Genomic DNA, 15,250 nt, shown 5'->3' on the forward strand with positions numbered 1-15,250 from the left:
TTTTCCATTTAAATGCCTGCAGTCACCATATTTCAACCTTTATTTGGTTGATTAATATTTAAACAGTCTCAATATAGAATGGGGGGGAATCGTAGTGACTAAGAAAAATAAAATAAAACAATATTCAACTCCTTAAATATTGTTCATCTCCCCGTTCCACGTTTTCCAGTGTGACTCTGATAGATTAACAATTATAGCAAGCTACGATGTTCTTGACACTCCAAGACGCTTCACCTTGTACTGTTCATTCCTCCACTCTTAGCTGTTAGTAAGCTGCTTTTGTGGCCACTAAGGATGTCACGATATCAAATTTTAGTGATACGATTATTGTGGGAAAAAAAAAATCATGATTTAACGATCATTCACGATTATTGAGACTGTGACCAAACAACAGTGTCATCCCTAGTAGCCACAGATGCCCTGGGGCAGACTGACGGAAGTGGGGCTGCCAATATGTGCCATCACCACCAACCACAGGCAATGTGGGTGAAGTGTCTTGCCTAAGGGCACAACAGCACTTCCTCTCACTGCATTCCTCTCCAGTTTAACTATTCTCCTACAGTTGATGCAGATTATGGGAATTCAAAACAGGAATTTCATGAAGTGCAGATTTAAAAAAATGTACCGCAAATGCAATATGTACCGTACATATATTGTCTTTTCAAACAAGTGAAATAAGGTCTCTTAAAAAAAGATTAAGGACAGGTCCCTTTTTTAGGTCAGAGTTATAGAACAACAGGGAGAATTGTATTCTGACCGGTGCAAGTAGAGTGGATTGAGGGAGTGTGGTAATGGATATGATTAAACATGACAAAATAGCGAAAATTGTGTGCAGGCCCCATGCAAGAATAATTGGAAATTGAACTAGTATAGGTGATGTGTAGTTAGCCCTAGTATAGGCCTAGATGGTTGTGAAAGAACCACATACTGAAGATCAGTATTTGAGATTCATCTTCTCCACATTTGTGACTATGTTTTAGCTTCATACAAACTCCTTCACCTTTCAATTCTCCCACAGGTGAAGCTCTAACGCACTCTACAATATTTTAAATAAAAAAAAATCGTAGATTGAAGGATTATATGTAGTAGTATTGCTTGAGCCTGTTCATTGTTGGAAAACTGAGGTACATCAAAATAATTTTCAATACACCAAACCCTGTCACGGCTGTACCTTTTTAAATATGATTTATATAATATCCAGGCTGAGCAAAATTTGCCTTATCTTGTCCTGTGCACAATGTGTTCATATGGTAATACTATCAATCATTCTGTCATTCTGCTTGATATGACTGACATCTTATTTTAAAAAAAAGTCCTATCTTCTGTAACCCGATGCTATCTCTCTTGCAGTGATCATGTCGACTGTGATGTGTGAACAGCCCCAGAAGGAAGATGACGGAGAGGAGGAGGAGGATGAAGAGCAGGGAGAAGAGTTTATGTTTGACGACAGCTCAGATGAAGAGAACCTCACAGCCGAGAGCAAAGGAAATACTAAAGATACTGAACTCTCATCCAAAACGGAAAATAATGAGACGTCAAAGTGCAATTCGCAAACACGCTTGGAGAATAACGATCAAGAAGTTTGCAAAGCTGTACCTCCTGCCGGGCAGGAGGGGGCGCCAGTGGAAGATGTAGCAACCATTCCAGTTTCAGGTAATAGGATAGTGATAGTGTACGCCTCAAGTCAAAGGTACAATTATAAAGCTCATAAATCTATTGGCTTGTGTGGCACTACAGGGCACAGCAAAAAAAAAAAAAATCACTGTCTAGTTCCTTGTAGGGCAGGAACTTGCAAAATCGACTTATTTGAATGTGTCATTACTTTTCATTTCCTTTTTCCAGACAAAGGAACAGTTTGACTACAAGTTGTGCACTAGGCTATTTATTGCTGAGTGTTTTTGGACTGACACAAAGCTATACATTGACAGCGTTTCAAATTAATTCATAAGCAACAATACATTTTGGATGGTGAGAGGAATCATCCGGAGGTAACATCTTCTTTACTTTGATGGCACTCACTATTTGTTACGCAGAAGAAGGATAATATACCAGTTGTTGTTTATCTTGTTTAAGTAGAATATCAAGTTATAAAAATGACTTCAAAAAGAGAGAAACGTCTAGCGTAATCTTTCAAACAAGAGTATAAATAGATATTTCTGCCTTTTTCTGGTTAATTTCCACACATTCCTGGTGCATTGTGAACATATTGCCAGAACATTGTCAACAAGATAGTCCAGATGTTCATTTCTTTCCCTACACGTGAGTCCCTCACCAATATCAGTCAATGCAGATATAGATAGCTGTCGCCGTGGGACAACAACATTGACAGTATTTTAATTAATGATTACGAAAGATGTTAAATTGACGATCAACTGCAGTAAACATGGCCTGGTTTGGTGGCATTAGCTGCTAAAATGAGAGCATTTCATCTTCCGTTTAACAAGAACTAATTATCACCTTAAGATGAGACGCACGGTTATCAATGAACTTCCTCCCGATGTAGATGTATGGACTTATTTAGCCGTGATATATGAGGCACTAAGCTAATTTTGCTCAACAGGCAGACCTATAGGGCCTAATGTTGGACAAAGTGAAGTGATTAGCGCTTAATTAAATCGCTTTTGCCACCAAGTCCACGCGCGCTAATCCGTTAAGTGGACTGTGGGGATGTGTGTGGGGATCCTGGGTGTTGATAATAGCATGTAGTGGAGTTTGTTATGTAACTTTGGGGCAGCTCAGTAACAGAGCGGGGGAATTGGGTCCCTTCCCTCCCTCACTAGATGACATTCATTTATATAGAGGCTCTGTGAGAAAATCGACCATGGCATTTGTGTAACAGCACTTACCTGCGGTGTTGGGGGAAAAGACCCGCTGTACAAAAACAGTTTTGTAATATAATAGGCCTAAACGTTTATCATGTATTCTTTAGGTTTGTTGTGCTATTTACTTCTCTTAGCCTTTATAGCTTTTGGGTTTATTGTGTTTTATCAGAAGTCTATTGGATAATTTACATTCAAAAGTCTCTAGCGCCTTGTGTGGATTTGTTATTGACTTGGATGTTACAAAAATTCCCATTGTTTTTGTCATTTAGTACTTTGTAGGCCTTCTACAAAGAACATCTACATAAAGAGACAAGAGACAAAAATAGAAGGTTTTTGTTGCAAACTGCACATTTTGTCATGCATTTCACATTTGTCTGATAGTTAAACCTCAACTAATACGTCTGAAGACACATTTCTCTTGAACTGACACAACATTGTCTGAATATCAATATAGGGATTCTCCAAAATACTGCTTACCCCAATTTGGAATAGACACAGTGTATTTATATAAGTTTGTCTTTTTCAGTGTTAAAATAAAAGGTTTGGCTTAAGATATTTCAATTTCCCTCTCGCTCAAGGTCTGGGTGGTTCATTTACAAAGACTGATTGTACAAAGCAAATGTACATTTTTCATAAAGCACAAAGTCACTCACAGCTTCTGAAACTTTTTAATAGTGATGATAAAGTTGTTGTTGAAAAGTCTTGTCTAATGGCCGCTGTTTTGCCTCATTTTGACAGATGTTCCAGTTAGTGAGTCACCCAGCTGGTAAGTTGCATCCTAATTCCTCTCCCACAGTAATGTTGATGTAGAACCAATCTCCACATAGTATCCATCAGTGTTATGCCAGTGTTTTGTCATTGTGTCTGAGGTAATGTCATGCTACACTCCTCCACGAGCAGTGCACCGACAGCACACACTCTGATGTTGTGCCACATGTGCCAGATGGCGCGTCACACCTAGAATGACAAGTGGAAGTAACAAACCAAAAATGTCTTTTCCAGCAGATATTTTTCCGCCTGGTTTCACTCAGGTTGTATTTTGACTATTAATTTGGTAGTAACATTTGATATACTTTATGATTGTTAAAGCTATTCGGGATGTATTATATTTCCCTTGGAGCCTGCACTCAAATCCTGGCCCATATAAAGAGTATTGTAGTGACAGAAAAAGTGAGATCCAAATATTTAAATTCAAATTCGCTGACTGCGGGGGCACTGCAGAAGAAGTGTTTGGCATACAGAGTTGGGTAATATATCAAATTATCAAAAATATGGTGAAAATTCTTAATATAATATTATTTAACAATTCATATCGGATCTTAAAATGTCGGAACTGCCATGTTATTTTTGTGCCGGCCGCGCGCCGCGGCTCCTGAAACCGCCACGGCCATTTTTCAAACAGTTTGTGTTGTACAATTAATACATTTAAATAGCACATTTAGTTGGACTACCAAAATCAATCTTTCTTATTTGTTATTGGGATACTTCAGAGCCCTGCAGAAAACATTTACAAAATGTATTATTAATTGTGTACACAAGCCCGCATAAACATATCTTGAGGCAATGTGAATATCAATTTTTGTCAATCGCACCCACTCATACATGCATGCACACCGAATCTGATCCTTCTCTTATTTCTGGAGTTCAGATATTGAAATGTCACATAAACAGTTGTGATGTTAGTAATCAATTTTGTTCTGATTGTTCGCACTTGTTTACGTTTGACAAGGACAGTTATGCAAAAAGGGCAAACTAATGTGGCAAAGTCAAAAATAAAAGAGAGTGTGTTGAAGATTGAAAGTGTGATTTAAAAGTTAATTGTTTCACTCCAGTCCTCTGTGTTTCTCACACGTTGTGAATCAGTTTGTAGAAGGTTGATGTGGGTCTTAATACTTGCTTAATACTCAATACTAGAGGTGTGCCAAAATCTTGAAATATCGATGTATTGTGATTGGAGATTGACTGATACATTGGCCCGCCGATATAGTTTTTAAAAATTATCGTTATTTGCTGTAATTTTGTCATCAAGGCAGATTTTTGATCAGGCACTTCTTATAGCCGGACCCATGGAAGGACCCTCCTTCTCAGCTTCCAGATCTATGCTCGGCTTCCGCACAGTACTTTTTTGGTGAACAAACGGTAAGATTCCTTTCTCCGTCTAATTCTAAGCCAAAGTTTACTGCGTGGATTCAACCACGACAAAAGTAATGTCTTATCACAATACTATAAGTGGCGCTGGTTTGTTAAAAGGCAGTTTAAACATTTCCCAAACGGGTGACATACAAAATGTCAATGTCAAAGTTTATTTATAAAGCGCACTTACAACTTTAAAAGCCCAAAGTGCTGTACAGAAAAGTGCAATGATACATTGATAAAAATCAATTAGAAATACGATTGTATCAATGTAAAAGAGGGCTTTCTTTTTATAATCTACTTGTTGTGGAGAAACCCCTTACTTACCCTGGCTGCGATGACATGAATAATACACAATGGGGAATGTGAAGTAAATCACTTCTTTGCGGCACAATAATCCGCAGATTTCTCCGCTGTGCTCTCGTCTCGTCTCACACGTACAAGTTTCATGTTGCGTTCTGTGCTAATTTCATAGAGGAAACTGATTATTACATAGGAATTTCCACTTGTTTCTCTTTTTCTAGTGAAAAAGATGTTTCACTTATGTCACTGTAAAGCAGCCTTCCGCGCTGTGTTGTATACTTGTAATTAATAAATATTATAAGAATAAGCTATACACGTATAGGATAATAGGAATAAGAATAGTAAAAAAAAGAAATGTATAGGACCAGAAAATGTATACAAGCATTTTCCTGCCTATTTAGTCTTAACATAAAATGTTTCGTTAATGTTTGTTTTTGGCAATAATTGCCAATAATTAACATTTTGTTATTTCTTGCAGGCAATGGCAGCACAAAAAAAATCCAATATGGGACTACTTGACCAGGGTGCACCAAAGTGCAATATTTGTAAAAAAATGTGTTTGTTTGTTCAGAATGAAATACCTCTGCACCAAAATACATTTGTCTTAACTTGAAATGTTGCACTTTAAACTGTACTAAAAAATAAATAAACCATGTTCAAGTCATGTTCTATTTGCGTGAATCTTTCATAAAGTAATATTTTAGTTGAACTTTCATGATTTAATAATTCGATTCTTGTTGCTTGCTATATTTTTTTTTCATAAGACAATTGGCATCGGCCGTAGAAAAACCCTCATCGGTCGACCTCTAATCGTGATACTAGATTTGGAGGTATGCTGCTGTATCAGTATCATCAAAAGTAATTTATGGTATAAAATGATAACATTTTGTTGCTTGTTTAGAGAAAGGAAACTTATTTATGCAAACCATTTGAAATTCACTGTTTTGATCATTACTGTATTTTCCAGTCTATAAGTAGCACCAGCCAAAAAATGCATAATATAGAAGAAAAAAACAGATATACGTTGCACTGGAGTATGAAATGCGGTTGCAAGTGTGAAAATAACAAATAATATCACACATGAGTTGCTCCGGAGTATAAGTATATATATAGTATAAATATAGTATAAAGTATAAATATAAGTATAAGTCGCACCCCGGCCAAAACTATGAAAAAAGGTGCAACTTATAGTGCGGAAAATACGGTGAAATTAGTGTATTTAATTGCAGGTAGTGGTTTAACAAAGAAAAAAAATATTGGGTTTTGTAATAAAAAAATAAATAATAATAATATAATAATAATAATGATACATCAAAGGACATCATGAGAAATATATTGATTTTCGCAGATTTTCGAGATAATATATTGTGATCGTGACTGTATCATATATCGCGTTAGAATCGTGAGGAACCCTGCGTCTCCCAGATCTACTTAATACCCATGAACCTGCACAGTCTAATCCAACATTAACACTATCTAAAGGAATCATCTCCCTCAAATTACAGGAACTTGAAAGGGACACTTATGCTTATTATATTGGTAATAGTCCATCTAGTTGTCAATACAGAGATTCAAATTAAGTCTGCGTGTACTGAATGTGTCTGGCTTCATCATTGTATTTCCGACAACCTCAATATATTCAACGAACAATTGACAATATTATATTTGATTGATGTGTGCCTTACCTAAATACTGCATTAGACGTAGATCTATGAGCAGTAAATTAGTTTGATCCAATTCTCCAAGTTTTCCATTTCAAACTCGCCCGCAGCTGTTCACATCTGCACAGACAACTCGATGAGCCAGGTGCTGGAGCCTTTTGCAGAAAGTTTTTTTTTTTTTTTCTTCTTTTTTTTTTTGAGAAATCAAAAAACTTTCAGATTTATTCCACTCTACTTTGCATCTTGCGAGAGTCTGTTTTGGTGCTTGCAGCATGTGAGGCGTGCGTATTGATGGAGCAGTGATGATTACGGAGAGGCCCGCACCTGGCTTTGAGGAAGTGTGCTCAGAAAACCAATATTTGACTTTAGGCTCTGTATTCCTGTGGGGTTTCCTGTGCTGAAAAAGAGGGTTGTTTGTGTGTGTGTGTGTATGTACGACAGGTGTGTGTAGATGCACATGTGTATTCCACGTAGGTGCGTATTCCATGAAAGGGTGTATTCCATGTAGGGGCGTATTCCATGTGGGTGCGTATTCCATGTGGGTGCGTATTCCATGTAGGGGCGTATTCCATGTAGGGGCGTATTCCATGTAGGGGCGTATTCCATGTAGGGGCGTATTCCATGTAGGGGCGTATTCCATGTAGGGGCGTATTCCATGTGGGTGTGTATTCCATGTGGGTGTGAATTCCATGTAGGGGCGTATTCCATGTGGGTGCGTATTCCATGTAGGGGCGTATTCCATGTAGGGGCGTATTCCATGTAGGAGTGTATTCCATGTGGGTGCGTATTCCATCTAGGAGCGTATTCCATCTAGGAGCGTATTCCATCTAGGAGCGTATTCCATGTAGGAGCGTATTCCATGTAGGAGCGTATTCCATCTAGGAGCGTATTCCATGTAGGAGCGTATTCCATGTAGGAGCGTATTCCATGTAGGAGCGTATTCCATGTGGGTGTGTATTCCATCTAGGAGCGTATTCCATCTAGGAGCGTATTCCATGTAGGAGCGTATTCCATCTTGGAGCGTATTCCATGTAGGAGCGTATTCCATCTAGGAGCGTATTCCATCTAGGAGCGTATTCCATCTAGGAGCGTATTCCATGTAGGAGCGTATTCCATCTAGGAGCGTATTCCATCTAGGAGCGTATTCCATCTAGGAGCGTATTCCATCTAGGAGCGTATTCCATGTGGGTGTGTATTCCATGTGGGTGTGTATTCCATGTGGGTGTGTATTCCATGTGGGTGTGTATTCCATGTACGGGCGTATCATGTGGGTGTGTATTCCATGTACGGGCGTATTCCATGTAGGGGCGTATTCCATGTAGATGCGTATTCCATGTAGATGCGTATTCCATGTGGGTGTGTATTCCATGTGGGTGTGTATTCCACGTGGGTGTGTATTCCACGTGGGTGTGTATTCCACGTAGGTGCGTATTCCACGTAGGTGCGTAGTCCACGTAGGTGCGTATTCCACGCAAGTGCGTATTCCACGCAAGTGCGTATTCCACGCAAGTGCGTATTCCACGTAAGTGCGTATTCCACGTAAGTGCGTATTCCACTTAAGTGCGTATTCCACTTAAGTGCGTATTCCACTTAAGTGCGTATTCCACTTAAGTGCGTATTCCACTTAAGTGCGTATTCCACTTAAGTGCGTATTCCACTTAAGTGCGTATTCCACTTAAGTGCGTATTCCACTTAAGTGCGTATTCCACTTAAGTGCGTATTCCACTTAAGTGCGTATTCCACTTAAGTGCGTATTCCACTTAAGTGCGTATTCCACTTAAGTGCGTTGGGTACATGCGCTATGGCGTACGCCCATATGTTCTGCCGCCCCTGCGTTGCTTCAAGTGCCAGCGCTTTGGGCATATTGCAGCGGTCTGTAGAGGGAAGCAGAAGTGTGGTAAATGTGCAGGAGACCACGAGTATGGGAAGTGTGACGACGGAGCAAAACTCAAGTGCTGTAACTGTGGGGGAGAGCATAGCTCTGCCTACGGGGGATGCGTGTTCAGCAAGAGGGCTGCTGAGGTGCAAAAAGTTAGAGCCTCTCAAGGCATATCCTACGCGGATGCGGTCAAGAAGGTGTCTGGTAGTCAGGTGACGGTGGATGCAGTGGGGGCTGCCAGTGCTGCTGGTGTCCTAGGCGACAGGGGAGGGGGCAGCGTTGCCCGCGGCCAGGGGGAGGTCCCCACTGGGATGCCTGTGAGTGTGGCTTCCACGGGCAGAGGCCCTGTGGGTGCGGAGGATGTACTAGTTGTGAAGAGGAAAGATTTCTTCCTCTTTATAGTGGAAGTGATTAACTGTACTGGGCAAACCAAGAAGAGATCCGAAAAGACTAAGATCATCGCTAAGGCTGCAGGGAAGTACTTTGGAGCTGGGGGCCCCGAGTGGACGGAGATAGAGGATGCGCTGCGGGAGGGCGCCCTGCCCCATTCTGGCAGTGGGAGTGGGGGGGCTCCCGATGCGCCGTCAGGTTCCGGGGGCTCATAATGGCGGTGGTTGTCTTGCAATGGAATGCGCGTAGTCTTCGTGCTAATGGCCAGGAATTTAAGCATTTTGTCTCTACCTTGTTGAACAAGCCTCACGTTATGTGCGTGCAGGAGACTTGGTTACGACCTAGGTGGGGTTTTGGGATACAAGGGTATGTGTGTGTTAGGAATGATAGGGAGCAGGGTAGAGGCGGAGGTGTGGCTGTGTTTGTCCGAGATGACCTAAATTACGTTGTTGTCAGTGTGAGTAAAGCGCCGGAGGCCCTGGCAGTGAGGGTCTGGCTGGGTGGTGAAGCTGTTACTGTGGTTAACCTTTATAATCCGTGTGGTGAGTTAACGTTAGAGTCCTTACATAGTGTCGGTAAGGATGTTCGGGGAAAGGCCGTGTGGTGTGGGGATTTTAATGCGCATAGCGCTTTGTGGGGCGGTAGTGGTACCGATAGGTATGGGCAGGTGGTAGAGGGTTTTATCAATCAAAGGGAGTTGGTTTGTCTGAATGATGGGGGTGGGACCCGCTATGATATGGGGACCGGTGCGGAAAGTGCAATAGATCTTACACTTGTGTCCAAGGAGTTAGCTGGTGTTTGTAGTTGGGAGGTTCTTGGTAATCTTTCTTTTGGTAGCGATCACTATCTAGTCCGCACCGTGATTGGCTTTGGGAGCTGTGTGGTCAGGGGGACGAGGATCCAGAGGTGGCAGTTGGCAAGGGCGAACTGGGGGGCTTTCCTGAGGAAAGCTGATGATGGTTCTAGGGTTCTGCAGGAAGGAGGATTGACTCAGGTGGATGATCTCAATAGTGCAATTGTCTCGCTCATCACGCAGTCAGCGGTAGGCACGATTCCTAAGAGTGGTGGTAGTGGACATAGGAAGCGGGTGCCGTGGTGGACTGAAGCATGTGGTCATGCTGTTAGGGCGAGAAATGCGGCGTTTCGCCGGCTAAGGGTTGCCCACACTGAGGGTGCCCTCATTGACTACAAGAGGGCCCGCGCTGTTGTGCGGAAAACTGTGAGAACGGCCAAGAGTGCCTATTGGAGGCGGTATTGTTCCAAAATTGGGAGAGAAACGCGTCTCGGGGATGTTTGGGGGATGATTAGGCGGATGCATGGGGTTGAGCGCCGTCACGGGACCCCGGTCCTAATACTGAATGGTGTTGAAGCAGTCAGCGGCGTTGACAAAGCTGAACTGTTGGCCAGCACCTTTGTGTCGGTGCACAGCTCTGACAATCTCTCACCTGCGGAAAGGCACTACAGGGAGAGTACTTTGGCCCAGAATTCTGAGCTGATTGGGCACCAGCCTTCGACTCAAGATGACCTTGACCTTCCGTTTAGTTTGTTTGAGCTAAGGAGAGCACTTTCTAAGGCGAAACAGACAGCCCCGGGTAAAGATGAGGTGTGCTATGACATGCTCTCTCATTTGACTGATGACACGCTTGGGCTAGTCCTGGGTCTTTTCAACCGTGTTTGGGATTCAGGTTGTGTTCCATCTGCGTGGAAACAGTCTACGGTGGTGCCGGTTCTGAAGCCGGGTAGGCCAGCGTCTGACCCTTCAAGTTATAGGCCGATTGCCTTGACGTCGCAGCTCGGGAAAGCGATGGAGCGCATGGTTACCGAGCGGTTGGATTACTTCTTGGAGAGTCAGGGTTTGCTTCCCGCGCACCAGAGTGGTTTCCGTAGGGGCAGGAACACCATGGATTCCATGTTGTGTTTGGAATCTGATATCCAGCTGGCCAGGGCTCAGAAAGAAAAGGTTATTGCGGTGCTCTTTGATGTGGAGAAGGCGTACGATATGGTTTGGAAGGATGGGCTCCTCATTAAGCTGCGGAAGTGTGGTGTGAAGGGTAAACTGTTTAACTGGGTCCGGAGCTTTCTGTCTGGCCGGCGTATCCAAACCAGAGTGGGCGCTGCTTACTCTGGGGTCTATGGGGTGGAGAATGGGAACCCGCAGGGGAGTGTGTGTAGCCCTATCTTGTTCAATGTTATGATTAAGGACATCTTTGACGACGTGGATGGGTCTGTTGGGAGGAGCCTTTATGCTGACGATGGCGCTCTATGGGTGAGAGGGAGGAATCTCCGGTTTTACGAGGCGAAACTGCAAAGGGCAATACAGCAGGTGGAGCAGTGGACCCTGAAGTGGGGGTTTAAACTGTCCGTACGGAAGTCTCAAGTGATCTGTTTCTTCAATGGGCATAGGGACGTCTCCCTTCGACTGCATGGGCAGGTGCTCGAACAGGTCAGGGAGGTGAGGTTCTTGGGGGTCACCTTTGACGAGAGGCTTAGTTGGCGTCGGCACATTGATGAGGTCAGTGGTAAATGCAAAAGGGTGAATAACTTGCTTCGTTGTCTATCCGGCCAGGACTGGGGGGCCAGCAGAAGGTTGCTCCTGGGTATTTATCGGGCCGTCATGAGGGCGGCTATTGATTATGGCTGTATAGCCTACATGTCTGCGGCTGAGACTAACTTAAAGAAGCTTGATGTGGAGCAAGCCCAGGCCTTGCGCATCTGCTGTAGGGCTTTTAGGACCTCCCCTGTCTCGGCGCTGCAGGTTGAGTTGGGGGAATTGCCGTTACGGCTCCGGAGGCTAGAACTTCTGTTGGCTTACTGGGTGAATGTGCAAGGTCATACGAGCTCTCACCCGGTGAGGGACTTTCTCAGGGTTGATGGGGGGCAGAGTGTGGCTGGCGGTATGGTTTTCAGCCAGGTAGGAAATGCGAAGGCGCGGCTTGCGGGGGTTGGTGATCTGCGTGTGAGCCCGTCGGTGGCTTTGTCTGCTATAGCTCCGTGGAAGTTTGTCCCGGCTCCTGTTGATGTTAGCTTGCATGGCAAGCTTGGAGGAGTCGCTGGGAGGGCACCGCAGTTTGCCGTTCAAGCGCTCATCGATAAGCACTCAGGTGATGTGTTTATTTATACCGACGGGTCTAGGGATCCTGAGAGTGGGCGTACTGGCGCCGCTTATTTTGTGCCTGACCTGGGGCTAGCGGTCAAGAAGAGGTTGACAGATCGCCTTTCTGTTTTCACGTCGGAACTTATAGCGATACGGTTGGCGTTGGAATGGGCGGAATCTGCTTTGCAGTGTTGCGGCATTGTGGTGGCCTCTGACAGCCTTTCTGCATTGCAAAGCATTAAATCTGGGAAATCGGATTGCAGACAGGATGTCTTGAATGGCATCTTCTGTCTGATGCTCTCCCTGTCCGGGAAGGATGTGAGGGTTTCCTTCATTTGGGTCCCTGCGCATGTGGGGGTGGATGGTAACGAAATGGCTGATGCACTGGCTAAACGTTCCCTTCGGCGGCCATCAATTGATGTGGCGGTTGAGTTGGGCAAGTCTGAAATCAAGCCCGTTATCAAGAGTCATGTGGTCGGCCTTTGGCAGGAATTTTGGAGCCACTGTGTTACTGGACGGCATCTCTATCACATACAGGGTAGTGTGGGTCCTTGCGGGTCTATGGGCAGGAACGCGTGGGAGGAAAGGGCCTTCGCCCGCATGAGGATTGGCCATACTGGACTCAATTGGTCACTGAGTAGGATAGGCAAACATCCGACCGGTCTGTGTGGTCACTGTCGGGTGCCAGAGACTGTCGAGCATGTGCTGATTTGCTGTGAGGCTTATGATAGGGAAAGGGCCGGGTTGGCCTTGTGGTTTCGGAATAATGGGCGGGAGTTCAATCTGCGGAACGTTCTGGCGATCCAGTCACAGGGTTTGTGTCAGGCTGTGGTTGCTTACTTATGTAGCACAGGGCTGGGTAAACGTTTATAGAGGTGGGGGGTGTTGGAGACTGAGCCGAGGATGAGGAGCAAGAGGATGTTCTAACGTGCTTGGGCTTCATGGGCTTAGAAACGCCAAAGTGATGGAAGAAGGACTTCTAAAGGATAAAACGACAAAGACGTCCCATGACCTCATGGGCTTTGTAAAACAACAAAGATGTCCCATGATCTCATGGGCTTTGTACTTCCAAAGCACCGAACGTCAAAGAGGGCGAGGAAGGTGAAGAAGAGTCTCCCTGGACTAAAGCCGAAACACCAAAGTGATGGAAGAAGGACTTCTAAAGGATAAAACGACAAAGACGTCCCATGATCTCATGGGCTTTGTACTTCCAAAGCACCGAACGTCAAAGAGGGAGAGGAAGATGAAGAAGAGTCTCCCTGGAATAAAGCCGGTCACAAAGACATATCATGACCTCATGGGCTTTGTAACACCAAAGCAATGGAAGGAGTACTTTTACGGACTATGACAGTCTGAGGACTACGAAAAGTCTGAGGAATAAAGTCTGGCAGTAATGCAACAATTGGATGCCAACCGCCATAAAACAACAACAACAACAACAACAAGTGCGTATTCCACTTAAGTGCGTATTCCACTTAAGTGCGTATTCCATTTAAGTAAGTATTCCATTTAAGTAAGTATTCCATTTAAGTAAGTATTCCATTTAAGTAAGTATTCCATTTAAGTGCGTATTCCATTTAAGTGCGTATTCCATTTAAGTGCGTATTCCATTTAAGTGCGTATTCCACGTAGGTGCGTATTCCACCTAGGTGCGTATACCACGTAGGTGCGTATACCACGTAGGTGCGTATACCACGTAGGTGCGTATACCACGTAGGTGCGTATTCCACGTAGGTGCGTATTCCACGTAGGTGCGTATTCCACGTAGGTGCGTATTCCACGTAAGTGCGTATTCCACGTAAGTGCGTATTCCACGTAGGTGCGTATTCCATGTAGGTGTGTGCTTCATAATGTGCACTATAATGTGTGCCACCTCTGGGTTAGGAGCAATTTCTCACGCTGAGAACTTTCTGCTGAGTACACATTTCCTTTAGCTTCAGTCAATGGCGTTCCTTTTAAAGAAGAGCTATCAATAGCAATTTTCTGCCATCAAGGTGTTAAAACTGTCAGCACATCCTGCTCACTGTCAGCACTTTAAGAATAATATCACCGCATTTACTTTGTGACTGTTATAGTGGAGATTGGCTTTTCTTAACCGTGCCATGATGGCACATCAGATGTTTAGCATTACCAGGCTTTGTGTGGTCGTCTGCTCGATTACTTGATGGCTGCGTCGACTCTTCCTGTCATCTTTTCCCCCATCCCAGGTTTTGTACAATTTTACGCACACAAAATATCATGAAACATCGTGTATAAAATATAAAAAAAAAGCCATCTATAAAAGACAGGAAGAGGCCAAAAAAAGCCCAAGCCTACATATTATGAATGTAATTACAATTGCTCTATAAATGTAGCTGTGCATTATACATACGCACACATACCAGTTTCATTATAGTTTAGAACAAAAGTCAACTCTCTCAAAGACTTCCTCCCTTAAAACTTTCTTTTTTTAAACAGCCTCTAAACCACAGGCAAAACTGGGCTCTTGATGTAACACATTTAGGAACATAAACATTTTATTTATCATATCAATTCATCTCTGTAGTGTTCAGAAATGGTAGTTGTATTAAAATTCTGCATACAAAAATACAAAGGTGATAGATATTAAGATCTGAAATTGATTAAGTTTGATAAATACATTAGCAGAAGATGTTAGTGGCTTCGAAAGAGTTGCAATTTAAACAAAACACTTTTGCGCAATAATGATTTAGTTCAGTTCAAGGTTGCACAATAAAGCTCAAAGCAGAGAACATCCCCTAAAACAAAGCGTCCGTTACATGGGACTTTTTGCTTTGTTTACTTCCACCTTTTCACTTGTTTGGCGTCCTGCTGAACTTCACACTTTTGACTTTCCAAAGAAACTCATCTAATGTTGCTATAAGAGAGCACATTTATTTTTCAGCGCCACTTTTTTGTCGACCCCTTCACCGCCCTCTCACCTCAGTGTGGTGTGCTGTGGAAGCAAAAG

The 15,250-nt window shown here is 43.5% G+C and overlaps 1 protein-coding gene across 3 annotated transcripts in view; it reads left to right on the top strand.

Moving 5' to 3' along the window:
- Positions 1–15,250, top strand: part of arhgef10la (Rho guanine nucleotide exchange factor (GEF) 10-like a) — a 120,418-nt gene that overhangs the window by 10,095 nt on the left and 95,073 nt on the right. For all 3 annotated transcript variants that reach the window (XM_072452169.1, XM_072452171.1, XM_072452170.1), the window contains exons 2-3: positions 1,351–1,653; positions 3,561–3,588. In XM_072452169.1, coding sequence (XP_072308270.1) covers positions 1,356–1,653; positions 3,561–3,588 — 326 coding nt within the window. In that variant the 5' untranslated portion in view covers positions 1,351–1,355. The remainder of the gene's footprint in view (positions 1–1,350; positions 1,654–3,560; positions 3,589–15,250) is intronic.

This window comes from Eucyclogobius newberryi, unplaced genomic scaffold (assembly GCF_026437365.1).
Source record: "Eucyclogobius newberryi isolate DKJ021-1_F unplaced genomic scaffold, fEucNew1.0.hap1 SCAF_19, whole genome shotgun sequence".
In the NCBI taxonomy this organism is placed as follows: domain Eukaryota; kingdom Metazoa; phylum Chordata; class Actinopteri; order Gobiiformes; family Gobiidae; genus Eucyclogobius; species Eucyclogobius newberryi.